The 15,237-nt window shown below is 48.6% G+C and overlaps 1 protein-coding gene across 1 annotated transcript in view; it reads right to left on the bottom strand.

The window, feature by feature from the left end:
• The window catches only part of LOC8031895 (dual oxidase), a 196,980-nt gene that overhangs the window by 83,361 nt on the left and 98,382 nt on the right, over positions 1 to 15,237 (bottom strand). The window contains exon 2 of the mRNA XM_042294047.1: positions 6,843 to 6,935. Within this exon, the coding sequence (XP_042149981.1) occupies positions 6,843 to 6,935 (93 nt within the window). The remainder of the gene's footprint in view (positions 1 to 6,842; positions 6,936 to 15,237) is intronic.

The following is a 15,237-nucleotide window of genomic DNA, read 5'->3' as shown; positions in this document are numbered from 1 at the left end:
TCTGTCGTCCTTGTAGAGCGAGACATGCACTTTCAAGATGCTCCTTATGTGAATGGAAGAACTCCAGTTTTTTTCTTATTTTATCGAAATGTTCGTCCAAGCCCTTCTCTGGAAGAGAGTTGTATGTCTTATCAAGTTTACGTTGTAATTGTTTCTGGAAAAAGGCTCGAGACAATGCGGATGCCCAGGTACAAATATCCTCATAGATTGAATCATCGAGTTATGAAGGAAGCTGATTTTGCAATTCAGCCAAGGCCACAATAAATGGTGTCTGGTTCAGAACGCTGCCCCGTTGTACGTTCTGCTGGAGTTCACGCTCTTTGCTGTTTCCGTCACCCGTGCTCACACACATATTTACGCAAAGGAGAAAGTTGCGTGTTCGACCTGTCATGTAGCTTCGCATGCTAAGTCGGGGAAATATGCGAAATCTTCACAATCTTCACTGTCGAACGCACGATGCACGTCAAGAAATACAGCGGTCGCGCTCATTTCCAGACGCTCGCTCACGTTGCAAAGTTACGACCAAGTCGAGGACCGAGTCCGGGGTTCATCCCCGAGGAGGAAACGTTGTTACTTATTCCGGCAATAATTTTGCTGCTTCCATACACCAGTAGAGACGCTTTGCAGTAGCTGTGCACGGGCGCCGCCCTAACGGACCTTCAGGTTTTCGCACTTCCTCTTATTCGGTTCCCTTCACTTCACCGTTAGCAGAAGAGGACACGTCTTATTGCCATTTCAGGTTCTACTGCGTCCTTGTCCCCAGCATTTGCACTTGTAGAGGCTCGTCAACACCGGCTTCAGTAGTCCGGCATCTGGGTAGGACAAGAGAAAGTCAGCAATGGCGGCTGTAATCGGGCGCGTGCGCAAAGCGGCTATAGGCGTGAATGCGTGAGTGATTCAGTACCTGCCTGCGCTAGGTGGAGAGAAATGACTGGTAGTGTTCGGTGAAGGCGACAGAGATTGTTTTGTTCTCCACTTTGTGAAATGCGTACATGTTTCTTATGTTTCTCTCACTCTTTGTTACTCGAGTTGCCTCGCGCAACACTTTTACACCACATTCCTTTTTGTTTTTTTGCCTGTGCGTTTTTTTATATATACCGGGTGTTCCATTTTAATTCGAACAAATGTATTAGAAAACATTCGTAAAAGATGCACTAACACGGTTAGTGCAGGTGAGTTATAAGGCCAGGTGGGCATTTGGCATTATCTGGGTGTCTCATCTTTGCGATAAGTCCTCGGATATTTAACTAAACTTCCTTAATTAACTTTTCAATTAGTAAAAATAATTTTTTACTAATTGGAAATTTAATTAAGGAAGTTTAGTTGATTATCCGACGACTTATCGCAAAGATGAGACACCCAGATAATGCCCACCTGGCCTTATAACTCACCTGCACCAACCGTGTTAGTGCATCTTTTACGAATGTTTTCTAATACATTTGTTCGAACTCAAATGAAACACCCGGTATATACTGTATATATTGTTCTGGAGCTTCAAGAGTCATTTTTCAGCACGTCAAATACAATATCAATTCTCTCTCTCTTTTTTTGAGGTGACGTACAGGCGACGTGCGACGTGAAAGGCCCGACATAATCTTCCCAAGTGCTTGGTAGTTTCCAACACGTGTCACTACAGTCCATGTTTCCATTTGCCTCCTCCTAGTCCAATCTGCAGAAAGGAACGCTCCGCAGGAAGACCTGTCCTGCTCAGGCTAGTCTCTCCTCCTCCCGGCTCTCTTTGTCTATCTTTCCTTCTCTCCACCACATCAACGTCAAGCACGTTAACGTCTCGGTGACAGGACGATCCATCTCTCGACAAGCAACCTCCGGGCCCTCGCAGTTACACGGGGCGAACAGCGCTCTGCAAAGACCGGGACGAGCAGAAACAAAAACCCGGCACTCCGTATGTCTCGCCTCTGGGCCCTCTAGGTGTCCTCGAGAGGTCCCGGGAACACGTGCCGCGAGAGATCGAGCGACGCGAAACGTCGAGTGAGTCAGACACCCGACCATCGCCACTTGGAAACGCAGGAGAGGTGCGATGAACGCTAATAATTTTCTCTTCTAATTTCCGCAGCTTCCTCTCTTTGTTCGGAGTAGCCACCAGGGACGCGCACTTGGAGAAGCTGAATGGGCCATTTTTGGCTCTCTCATTGGCCCGTTTTCATGGACGTCACATCGCCTGGGCTGCTGGGGAAAGGGGGAGGGGGGGGGGGCTTCAGTAAACCCGCTTCACTAAATCACGCGCCGGCCCTTAGTCGGCTCCCACATTTGTTCACGCATATCGGGGAAGCAAATCTGCGAGCCGGCTAAAGACTAGCGCGGGATTCAGTGAGGCGTGCTTACATATAGAACAGCAGCCCCCCCCTCTCTCAAGTAAGGCAGGGGATGTGACGTCGATGAAAATACGCCGGTCACAGTGGTGCAGCAAATGGCCCGGTGAGTTACTCCACGAGCTCTTCCCAATAAGCACTAATGAGCACGCCTCGCTAGGAAGACCGTAGTGGCGAAGCTTCGACGTCGCCCTAAGGAGGCGAACGCCGATACTGTTTCGTCATCGTTCGGCTGGGACCCATCTCCAATCAGCGAAGGCGGGAGCCTTGTCCGAACGCCGACACGGTACTCCCGTCCAATCCTTGCTCCTCGTTTGCCTTCTTGAAACTTTAGCACTACAGCCTTTCTATCGAGTGGTGGTGGACTCTCACTTGAGCTCTCCATCTTCTCTTTCCACCCTTTCCCTCCCCCGAGGTCGAGCGCGATGTTTTCCCACAAGCATCGTCAGCACCGCCTGTCGATTTCCATCCATCCAACTCCGTACCAGACTCGCTCTTTCCAGCCCTTCAGGGTGCCTGTCCAAGGGGGATACAGTCTTCCCCGTCCCTCTCTCTCTCCGCCCACCAGTTCCGGACGAGATCAACGTCCCGGCGACAGACTGATCCGTCTCCGGAGCATCTCGACCCCGCTCCCATCCGATGACCGGACTTCTGGAGAAACCACCGGGACAGGAAAACCCCAGTTCCCTCGCGTCGTGCCGTCACTGAAACGCTCTAAACAACGCCCTCCAAACACGTGCCGCGGTGGACCTGGCCTTTGTGCGCGCCCGCCAAATGGAAACAAAAAATCTGCCTGACATTGGGAGAAAATCAAAGGGGAATCCCGAAAGTAGGACGGCCTTTATGAGGTCCAGTATTTTTATACGGAGCGCTGTACTGCGGTGTCGGCTCAGTCGACGCGCCGCACTCTCTTCAGCAACGCGAAAGCCACGTGTAGGCTCCCTTCTGTTTGTGTCTGACAGGGAAGGCGCAAAAACGGGTTACTAATTGGCAGCTGCGCCGACAACACGGGCGAAACTGCAACCTGCTAAGTGACGAAACGCCCGGTGATGTTTCTGCGTTTGCCCGGGGTTTCCCTCTCAGAAAGGTGGCCATGCGCATTTCTTCTAAATTTGGGCGGGCGTTTAACATTAAAAATCAAATTATAGAGTGCGAAGGAATCTGATTAAGCAGTATGAATGTCTTAGTGGGCTCTCGCAAACTGAGGTATCGCAACGACGCCAATTCCTGGTTCCTGCGGTATATGCTGTATGGATATAAATAGGTAAATAAGGAAATCGGTAAACAAGTAAATGAACGAATAAGTATAAGAGCCGAAGCCCGTGCTTCAGAGAGTGTACGTGTGCCTCGCCGGAGGTAACGCGGTGACAGGCGATTGCCTCCGACAGGTCTGGGCGGATACCCGTGGGGAAATTTCTCAGACGGCAAACCGGATATGTTTGTGGAAAGTTCGCTTGTCCAGCGCCAGAGTTTCCTGGAAAATACCGGGCGGCCAGACAATTCCCCACGCAAACTTGCTTTGGCACTCAATCAGCCCTACGATACTGCTTGCTTCACGCTAGAATCTATCAAAATAATGTTTACACTTTGGTCGATTTTTATTAATCTGGCTACCATTTTCTTAGTTTATATTTTTAAGCATGATTTTCGCCCTTTACGGATGTCACTCTTGCAGGTGAGTTGGGCGTTTTATTGCGACAGTTAGATTTTGACTTCGCATCATTTCATTTACAAATAACAGCTAATGTTCTAAATGCTTATAACAATATTTTTGTTCATGTACTGATCAGTACCACTTTACGCGTGAGCTAGTATAGCGGACAGCTTTCTTTTCATCATTCACTTTTATAAGCTCCATCGAAATGATCGTTTTTTTTTTTCTGACTGTATTTTACTATTTTTTAGTTTTTTTACATTTTTGTTGGACATTGCGAGCGCGCTATTGGAATGAAATTAATATTCGGAAAAATTCGGTTTGAGCAGTTTCTTGCGGTGTGATGACTCGATAAGTAATTTGAGCAGTCCGGGTACTTCGATGGAACTGCGTCTGAGCGAAAGTGCAGCTGGGACAACGACGGATTCACCGCGCAGTCAGACAATAAGATAAGTTTAGGAAGGCTCTCGAACCTTGGCGTAGATCGTAAACAAAAGCTCACACGAAAAAAAAAAAATTATGTTTGTATAAAAGTTCGCTATATGTCAGCGTATGTACCATTGATAATCTCAGGCAAGGAAGCTCATTCCAAAGTCAAGCTTCGGGCCATTAGTGACTACCTCGCCATTTACTCTCCGTTCTGCAAGAAAAACAACGATTCGAAAAAAAGATTAGGACTTCCTGGCCTGAAGAACACAGGCAACAAAGCTTTCTCCTCACGGTATTAATATCTTCCGCAACAGAAGCATTGACCGTGTTTGTGCACACATAACAGGAACCTTCCATGTCTAAAAAAAAAAAAAAAGAACAACCTAGTATTGATCAGGGTTTGTGGCAGATTTGGCCTACCTCTCCTGACGTTGTGATGGCATCACTCCGAAAATGCGCAACTTTTTTCCATCTGGGAGTGGATTTGAAGCGGCCAACGCCGCCTAGACGCGATGGCAGACTGGACTGGCGCGATGCTTCTTTCTGCGTGCGCTTAGCTACGACTCGGTCACGCCTGGGGATTCACTGGTCACCATGCGGGAGAGTCCGATTGACGTAATATGTACGGGGCCTGGCCCGTTCGTTGCTCGCAGTATAACGTTGTTGGTTCTCCTTCGCCAACAAACGCTGCCGTACCCGAATTACTCTTTTTTAATTATGTATTTTTGTTACAAGCGAGAGAGCTAGAAAGCCCTACGTGATGGATGGCCAATGGCCGCAGTTGCTGCGCTGTGAGACGGCAACAAAGTCTCGTCCGACCCGATTATCCGGCTAAGGGAAGTTCACCGCCTAATTGTACCGCTGCAGAAACCTAGTGTTTGTGATCTACTTCGTTCGAAAGGAAGCTAAGCACGCATAACACGTTCATATAGCCGGAAGCGGGTTTCAGATAAATTCACGAAATAAAAGTGCCGCGAGGCTCGACGCTCCGTTTCCGAACGCAGCCTACGATTCCCACATTGTAACCTCTGACGCCCGCCAAGAAAGGTCCGCGATTACACTTAGCACGTTCTGTCGCGGCCCCCGCCATTCACGTATGTAAAATCCTGTCGCGGAAAAGATCAAACCCCGACGCGAACGCTCCAAAGGATCGGGCAATTCGAGGCTCGCTGCAGCGCTCTCCGTTGGCCGAGCCTCGGACAGTCTACGAACTCGAGGCCCGTTTAAGATAATCGGAGGTGTTGCTCTCACCGGTGGGCGTTCCATATGCGCCCAGCGTTTTCCTGTCCATGTGCGGCGCGAGCGGCAAAGGCTCGAAGCCATTAGGGTCCATTTGCACGCCATTACGGGTGCATCCCCGACGACCTTTAAGCGAGGCGCGTTGAGCGGCTAAAGAGGCTCGGGGGCGCGTGCCGCCCGCGAGTCACTCCGACGCCCAGAACGTCCGGTCGGACCTGACAACTCGGGGACCCAACCGCCCAAAAGTCAGGGACCGCCCCGCAGAGCAAATCAAATCAGTTGTTATCTTCCCCTTGTACAGCTAAGGAAGGAGCTGTGGGAAAGAAAATCTGCGGCAGCACAGCTTGAAGAATCCACAAACCCCTAATATTGGCAGGTAAGCAGCACCATTCTAAAAATGGACTTTGCCTCGTGATTCTCTCATCTAAGCGTGCAGTCGTTCGAAGTAGAAACATCGACGAGAGAGCTACGGTAATCACATAGCCTTTATTTAGAGGAGGTTGGGGGAAAAAACTATGAGCTTGAGGAGCTCCCTTCCCTAAGGCGATACACGACGGGACCAAGCGGGACAGGGAGTGGGACGCCGCCGCCGTCTGTGATTGGTCAGCAGCGCGGCGCTGGCCGATCGCAGACGGGGGCGATGTTCCGAACTCGCTGTCCCGCTTGGTCCCGCAGTCTAACATAGGGCCCCAGGTCTGCTCATGACGACACCATTAGTGGATCCAAATACGCTGAAGTTCGACCGAAGACGCCGGAAAGTGACAGACGCTTCCGTCCTCGCGTCGCGCTCGTTCCGAGACGCTGCGAAACGCGCTGGCGGTGAAGTCGACCCGAGCTAGGCGCTGTGCTCCGTTGATTCACTAGTGATGACGTTTCGGGGGGAAAGGAGCAGGCCTGGTCTTCTAGGTGTGCTATGCTGGTCAAGCGCAGAGCTGCTCATGAATCGGCCCTCTGTGGCATCCGGTGAATCCGGCTCGACCTCTTTGCTCGTCCTCCGTGGATGACGGCGCGCCGCAATGGCCCACAGAAAATTCTAGGACAGGACAATTCGTTTCTTCCGCGCCAATGGGCGCCTAAGCTGGTCTCTTTGTTCAACGCGTCTTTTTGTCTCTCCCCCGATGCCCTGCCTGAGGGTTCTAGGAAATCTCGATGTGCCTGAACCCGATGGCAGCGAGAGCTGGCGTACTCACCGACAGCGCCCCAGTCCTGGTGGGCGAGGTTGTTGTACCAGCCGTCGTAGCGCTGCTTCTCGATGTGCATCTGCGACGAGTACGGCTCTTCCTCTGCAACAAACGGGCAACACACAGTCAGACCGGCGTCCGCACAGGTCGACGGAGCGCGCCACTTGAAACAGGATTGGTATACATCTGCGCTGGTTCACCCGGCAACTGTACATGAACAGCTCGCCCGTATTTAACCCGGATTCGACAAAAATGATCACCCTTATATATGTTCCATCGTCTTTTCACGACATTTTCGTAGCTTCTTCTTTTTTTTTTTTTTTGACACGTAATTGACGTGGGCCGACTAGCTCCGATTTAACGCGACGTGAGACGTAGTAGAATGGCGTTTCGGCCATTCCTCCGGTCTTCGTATACGTGCATGCTCGAGTAGATCGCGGTGATCGGCTTTGCTCTCGCTCCGCGCAAGAAGCAGAGACAATGTTCTGGGCCCGTAAGAAACCCCGATGCGGACCGTGCCGGAAACGTCAACTGGGCCATCTCGTTCCAGAATGTTTGGGCAAAGAAAGCGCGACACGCTAATTGCGCGCGCTGTCCACCAGGCCGACGTCTCGCATGCCGTAGCGGATGGCCCATCGTTCGGGCAGGCCCCAGCCTGCCGCTCGTCCCGGGCTATGCTAATCAGGAAGCAACGTTTAAATTACGAGTGTCACGCGAACCCTGGCGGTTTCATTGAAGCCGGCGATAATTATTTCCTCGCTGCGGCAGCCTCGATCGAGATCTTGACAGCTGCCACTGGGGCGCTGCCCCGCAACGAGCGGCCCTGCCTTCGGGAGCTGCTCCCCGCCTGTTCGAGACGCACCGAAAAGCTGCTGCGGCCGCCGATGCTGCCTCTGGATTGTTGTAAGCTGGAAGGCGGATCACTTTCGGGAGATTTATTCGCCGTTACCGCCACGAAGCACCCCGGGGCCCCGCACAACCAAATTGTTGCGCGCGCACACGCGCAGAATAAAAGAAGCTGGCCAATCAATCATCCGGAAAACTGCTTTAATGAGCGCCTGGTCTAGGAGTCGGCCTGCGTCCCTTAATTGAACCCAAGACCTCCGAAAGCTTAAGAACCGACGGGCGTGGCGAGAGCATTTTATCATCGCGTCTCAGCCGGCATTTGTCAACTCCGAAGAACGAAGCGCGAAGCCACGCCCTGGATTTCTTAAACTCTCAACGACCAAATACAGTTTGCACCTCACTACGATGTTAAATATGTTTGAAAAAATGGCAACGACCTTCATCTTAAAAGTCGTATATTGCAGAAAGTGCGTTATAGTGAATTGGTAAGGGGTTGGTGAGGGGATTAGTGAGGATCCCTACCGAAAAAAAACTCGTAAAACTTTTCGCTTACTGGATTATGGAACAGAAAATCTAACTGGAAATCTTGTTGGAAACTGAATTTCACATTTCCAGCAAGAAATCCAGTTAGATTTTCTGCTCCGTAATTCAGTTAGCGAAAAGTTCTACTGGTTTCTTTCGGTAGGGATGCCACGTGACGTCGATTTTCCTCGCTAAAGACAGCGGGAAAACTGGATTGGTGTCTAGGTCACGAGACGTGAATTTTCCCGCTAAATTTAGCGGGTAACTTATTTGGTGCAGAGGTCACGTCCCGTCAATTCCCCAGGGATAATAGGCCACGTGACGTCACCTGACTTCACCTGACACCACTTTCCCGCCAAATCTAGCGGGGAAACTGAATTGGTGCATAGGTCACGTGACATCAATTTTCCCGCTAAATTTAGACGAGAAACTGAATACGTGTATAGGTGTCGTAATATTCATTTCCCCGCCAAATTTAGCGGGATATGCGCGGACGAGGGACGGACGCCCAATTGGAATTGGAGGGTTGTGTTAAAAAGCATTTCATCCTTAATAAGAAAAAAGCGCGAACAACTAAACACACTGTCCCACTGAGTGTCGAACCGGAACCGAACCGAACGGAAAACCGGAACCGAACCGCTATTTTTAGCCGAGCCGAACCGGAACTGGATTGAACCGAAATCTTCGCCGCCATCTTGGAACTGAACCGGAAAAAAAATATAAGGGTAACCGGTTCAAAGCTCTTCACGGCATTTTTTGTTTATTACAAAATGAATATTTGAGAAATAAAAATTGGCAACTGTATTTCTATATAGTGATCAAATTGTCACATACCGAATAGAAATCTATGAGAAATTGTGGGTTTTCGTGGCGCTTTTGCATTGGCACTATGATAAATCATGCGTCACGTGGTCAAGTGACAGATGGTGTCAAGATATGCTCTGAAGTAATGTCACGTCACGTGGCCCCATGACGTAGTCGCGTGACTCACTGCGTCAGGTCTACTTAGACTGAGAACGTCACTCGATTTCTTAGCGTTGTTGACACCGTGACGTCACACGGTATGACGACTTCTCCCCGCGAGACACGTGACAACGGGACGCACTCGATTCTCATGAGCCCGAGTCGAGTGCTCGGGTTCATGACAATCAGCATCGCCGAACATTCGGGTAATGGCTCGTGCTCAATCAAAGATGAGAATAGCCGAACTCTAACACCGTCTAATCGCATGGCTGTGATGAACACTGACGGTATATAATTAGCGTCAGATCACGCGGCCGCTTGTTCTGATAGGGAGTTGAGGAGGGGAAAGCTGTTTCTTCTGTTTATCCTTTCTGCGTCTGCCACTGAGTGGAGAAAAAAACTAACGGGTGCTTTGGCGAGTTACCCAAGTCAGGGATTAGCTCTTAGCGGTATTTACTCAAAGCACAAAAATTGTTGCACTACCCATTTTACCTGTGCACATCATTAAGGCAGCCAAACATGTTTTCGCTGTTGCTGAACTCTCTCAGGAAGTTGTCCCCAAGAATAGAAGCATTAAAAAGGATTAAATGCGACTCGTTAATCACGCGATAAATAGAACTACAAGAGTGTAACAAAAGGGGTACCCGAAAAGGAAGATCCTAGTGGCCTCAGAGCGACTGCCGAACGTTGGCAGCGTTCTAAGTCTCACAGGAGTGTGGTTCTCAAGTTCTGCCATAAAGCTTTGACCACCTCTTTATTTTGTTTAAACTTCACAGTTTTTGGGCGCAAAATAAATTAAATGGAGGATTACTATTATCAGAGGACACAAATATAATTGTAGAATTAACACGCCCAAACGAAGGAGGAAGTTCCTCAGGAATAGAAAAGTATTCGCAACTCCAGCGCACCGCTCGCCCTCCCGCGGACGAGTGGGGAACCAGAGGAACGGGGACGACAGCGGCGGCGGCGGCGCGGAAACGGTGGCGGGGACTGTCGGCCTTGATGCGTGAAACCGTTTTGACGAAAAAAGTGAGCGAATTCTTGTGCTCCACCTCGCAACAGCGTTGCACGAAGGGGCCGGGATGTTTCATTTCATAAGGGACTTTTCGTATACCACATACGCTGCGGATTTCTGGTCTTGTGCATGGCCGCCAATTCGATCTGTGCTCAACATGACGGCAAAAGCTTCCGCTAATAATGTAGAGCTCTAACGTTCGGTCTATGAAAAGTCTATTATTTGCCCTAAGTAGGAGAAAATTGGTCGCGCAACGGATATGTCGAGCAATGCACGTCGGGAATGCATTTGCGTTTTAAGGCCGTAGGAACATGACCATTTACTCCAAGCACTTTTAAAAGATAGAATACGCCTACTTGCTTTGAGGCAATTATAAAATAAATAAATAAATGCCCGAAGCATTTCAAGCGCGTCTGTTTCAGCCAGCCGTTCGTGACGAGAGCTTAGAACGGGCAGTTTTGGCGAGATGTGCCACGACGTTGCAAATAAGACGGTACAAAAAAAGGAAAAAGAAAGTACGGTATATTAAAACATGCATTTCTGGTAGAGCAATAAATAAAACCCCTAAACACGCCGATTATGGTAATAGGCAGTTTTAACATACCGTTACCGCAGGCTACAGTTGGCTACCGTGAGCACAGCAAGGCTCCTGGCACGCGCTGAGAATTGTGCTCCAAAGGCGCAGTGCAAGCCTCCGGTTGTAATGCTACACCGCACGGAAGCCTGCGGTAACAAACGTCCTATCAATAACCATAGAGCAGTTTGATCACGTGTTGCAATACACTAAAACCGAGACGGTCAGCATCGAGTTGCGAGCCTGTGACACGAAGGCGTCAATACTTTGAACGCTGCTCTTCTGAAGCTTGACGGCCACCGTGCGCTGCTCACATTTTAGAGCACTAATGGACAGGCAAAGCGAAAACACGATATTTTCATCACCCTAGAAAATATTCTGCCACAAACAGTAACGTAGCCGGTGCGTAAAACGCGCTCGCCCACCACAAAGCTTCGCAAGTCGAGGTTCCTGCAACTTTTAAATATCAGCCTGCTCGTTTTGCTAACGGGTATCAACATCTCCGTCACCTGTAATATGGTCCTGCCCTAGCCACTTCGCGTTTGCAGACAAATAAGTCATTTTTAGCACACTGACCAGCGTCAGAAAACAGGCGCACGGAAAACCCTGGATAATCTATCCCCGTCTCTTCCGCCATCTTGGAACTACCGCCCCGCCACCTATGGAGCATTGGAGTTGCAAATTCTCTGGAGGAGCATCGAAGAAAGAAAAGCTGGAGGGAGGGGGGGGGGGGGGGGTGTTCAAGACACACTGTGTTGTAAAGGTTCCTCCACTCCGCATTTTCGTCAAAGATAAAAAAGCGTTGTCCTGCAAACTACTTTGTTTTCAAGAACACTCCTGCCAGAAAGAGCGTTTTCGTGGTACCAGACACTGGCCCCGTTTCTCAGGACGCTGCACCAAACGAGAATAATGTGTCTCTCGAATACATGACTAGCACAGAGCGCAAACCTTCTGCAGCTTGATTTTTGCACCCCCTGTTTTCACGTTCTGAGCAAGAGCAAATCGCAATGACCACATGAATATAGTGCGATGACGCCACATGAAAACCATGCTAAAGAGTCCAGTGTTCGAGTGAAATGCCATGTTCGCAACACTATACTCTGTTCACCCTTAAGCTGAGATTGCAGCCGAAGCTACAAGCGCGAGCCAGCCCGCGCTACTGGCTTTGAGACATGCATTTCGAGTGCGAGTGCTCGCTCTGCGGAAGAGCGCTTCAAAGCAGCGGCCTCGAGCCCTCGCTCTTGCGGCATTGGCTCCAGACTCATTCACCGCTCATTCACACTGGAAGCGGATCCGCGTTCTCAAAGCGGTGGCGAACGCGGCTGTATAAAGATCCAGTACAATTGCACGCGCACTCGATGACATCAAGTACGCGTGCAATTGCACTGGATCTTTATACAGCCGCGTTCGCAACCGCTTTGCGATCGCGGATCCGCTTCCAGTGTGAATGCGCCATAAGGGTGCACGGATTATCGCAAAAGTAGATGCCCCAATTGTAAAGTTGTGCAGTATATACTGCACATATCAGTTTCGCGATGATATACGGCAGCCTAATAAAGGTTCAGAGCGCACATGACTGATAAAGCACACAGTTTTATAGTGAGGGCCCAAAACAAGCATACACGTAAAACCGGATATAACGTTAGCCTTCCGAGACGGTATTCTGCGAAGTTTCGAGCTCGTGCAAGCCAATGTACAAATGTGATTTAAATTAGAAATATATTCTCTGTCCTTCGCGCTATTAATGTAAAATTAGGTGTATGATTTCATGCATCTCTTTGTATTTCTTTCTGTATAGAGGCATTGTGCGAGAGATTATTTAGAACACTACCTTTCATTATCTCTCTTTGTGCACATTTCATGTATTTTTCTTTATATCTATAATGTGAGCCCACAGTCCTTTTCGGCATAGCCCCCGACCCGGTATTTCACACTACTAAAGAGCGAACAAAAAAACACGTTTCCGCAGACTCAACATATGGCGTATTTTCGAGCATCGTCCTCCCGTGTCGGTCTCAAGCGGTCATGGGAACCTCATACAGTCAAATTTATTGATCGCAATAAAAATATATTTAATTACTGACTGAAGATTTCACAGCATAAAGAAAGGGCCGATCGCCTTAAAAATATACACCATAAGTAAATAAACCTCCGAATTATTTGAAATGTGATCTGCAAATAATTTTCTGGCGTTTTCAGAGAGCCTTAAACAATTTTATAATTTTGAAGCTGATTTAAGTAACTATGCGTTCCTGACATATATTGAACTTCTCAGACATGTAGAAGGCTGTTTTTGCCTGTTTTATGTAATTGCGGGCTAGGAAAAAAAAAAAAAGTGTACACAGGGTTACGCGTGGCGGAACTATGACGATCGCGCACGCAGACGGTCAGAAAGGGACCAAACAAGTAGCTGCAACGACGCGTAGAGTACCAAAACACTGCTTCGTTATATTTAACAAACAAATCACCAATGAGCGAGGATGACGCTGATTTGCAAATTGAATTGACCGGCATCTTGTCCAGAACAAATCTCAAACGCCAAGCTTTGTCGAAAATGTTCACTTCGGTACGTGCTATTTTAGGCCAGACTCGACCTGAGTAAGAAGGTGTGTATACATTAGATTGAACAATCTTGATCTCTCATTTCTGCATGATTCTTCGTTTACGTCACATTCAGGTGAAATATGTGCGACTGAGTTACACAAAGGAACGTTGAGTCGTATATCGTATCACATGTATTCCATTTGGTCGGAGCTGGACCGGAAAAGCAGAAAGCTGCTTTTCTGGTCCAGCTCTTTATTTTGTATGACTTGATAATAAAAATTGAATCGAATAAACGCGACGTTCTGTATGTTAATCTAGCTTTTCTTTTCCCGTTTCATCGAAATTAACGCAATTTCTTGTTTTTGGTACCTGAAAATAAAAGTGTAGTGTACGAATGATAAAAAGCTATATAGTTACAAGTTTCACGGGTGAAATAGTCCATATTGCCAAAACAACTCGGAAAATACATTCGCTATTTAGCGGATCAAACCGGTTCGAATCGCTATTTTTGCTTCCCGAAACTGAACCGGAACTGAACCGAGAGCTGTGAACCCGAACCCGAGCGGAACCGATAAACATTTCGGTTCAACCCTCTGGTCCCATCACAATAAATTACCGCGGCTCGGGAAGCAGCCCAAACCGGATGCCAGACGAATACTTTCTGACATGCCGAACGATCTGTTCAAACCCGTGTGTCGGAACACATAACGCACGCCGTGTGTCTGGACAGGCAGAAGGAACGAGAGAAACGTCCGGCTCACTTTCGCCGTGTTTTCGAGCTCTTAGTCGCCCTCAGCGTGATCTGAGAACAACTATAATATTTTTCTTTAAAGTGCGCGCGGTCCGAGAAACAAACGCGTTTCGCTTTCTCCCAAAGGCTCTGCAGTGTGTCCGAACTTTTATGGCCACCCTCACGTCAAAGCCACTTGCACGTTGATATACGACAGCGTGGCTCGGCGAATCAGACTCGAGATATTTGAGCGGAAAGGCTCGGTGTGGCCCGGCCGAAGATCGGATAACAGCGAAGGAACAAATGAGCCGCGGAGCCTCATGCATAATGCAGCACTTCCATCGTGCGAGTCCAGCCGGCTATCTCGAAGTGGCTGAAACCGCCGCGGAATTAAATACGTTAAACTAGGTTTGCCTACAAAGGGTGAGGGGAGCAAACTAATTTTCCGAACAATCAATTAGGCTTCTCGTCGAATTCGGAATGAGAACAAACGCTGCAGCGGGCTTAGAAAGATTATTTACCGGAGATAAATTGTTACGCATTCTCCGTGACTGGAGCTTCTTGGGCCAAGGCATCGCATTGTCCCATATTTTCTTATTTTTATCAAGTAAGTGCTTGAGACGTTGACACGCTTTTTAGGGCAAGATAATCGTCACTTCGAACAAAGAAGGGCCGCTGCTGTTACGGGTTTGATATGGAGAAGTTTACGTAGCGTTGTCGCGTTGTCGCGTAATCGCAACCATGCCGTCGCCGAGCTTCGCGTCGAACAGAGCTCAGACTCCACCGGAGCAAAATAGTGACCAGGGTGCAACGGGTTCAGAGAGAACTCGAATCAAAAACTAGAAACCATATCTGAAAACTGTGTATAAGCTTTCCGCTCAATCGCGAAAATATGAAGATAGTAGCGTGGGTAATTCGAAGGTTCCAATTAAAAAAAAAAAAAAAGTAAATGAAAACTTGGATTCAATTTGCGACTCGGATAAATTTAGTGTTCTGGTATTTGTGGTTTCTTTCAAGTTCGATACACAAAGGAACCAGATGGGGGAGACCCCCATTCGGTGTGGGCCTATTCGTGCGTGGTACCAGACACAGAAAGTACGAACGAAAAGTTAGCATCAAGGACAAATCACACGTTCCTCGAACGCTATCCGCGCTTTTTATGTTTTTTTTTATTACTTACACTCATAAGAGTTCAACGTACGTACCAACG

Source organism: Ixodes scapularis, unplaced genomic scaffold (genome assembly GCF_016920785.2).
Source record: "Ixodes scapularis isolate PalLabHiFi unplaced genomic scaffold, ASM1692078v2 PGA_scaffold5__190_contigs__length_132052651, whole genome shotgun sequence".
Taxonomy (NCBI): Eukaryota; Metazoa; Arthropoda; class Arachnida; order Ixodida; family Ixodidae; genus Ixodes; species Ixodes scapularis.
The sequence above is the reverse complement of the archived record's forward strand: the minus strand, read 5'-3'. Positions and strand labels throughout refer to the sequence as shown.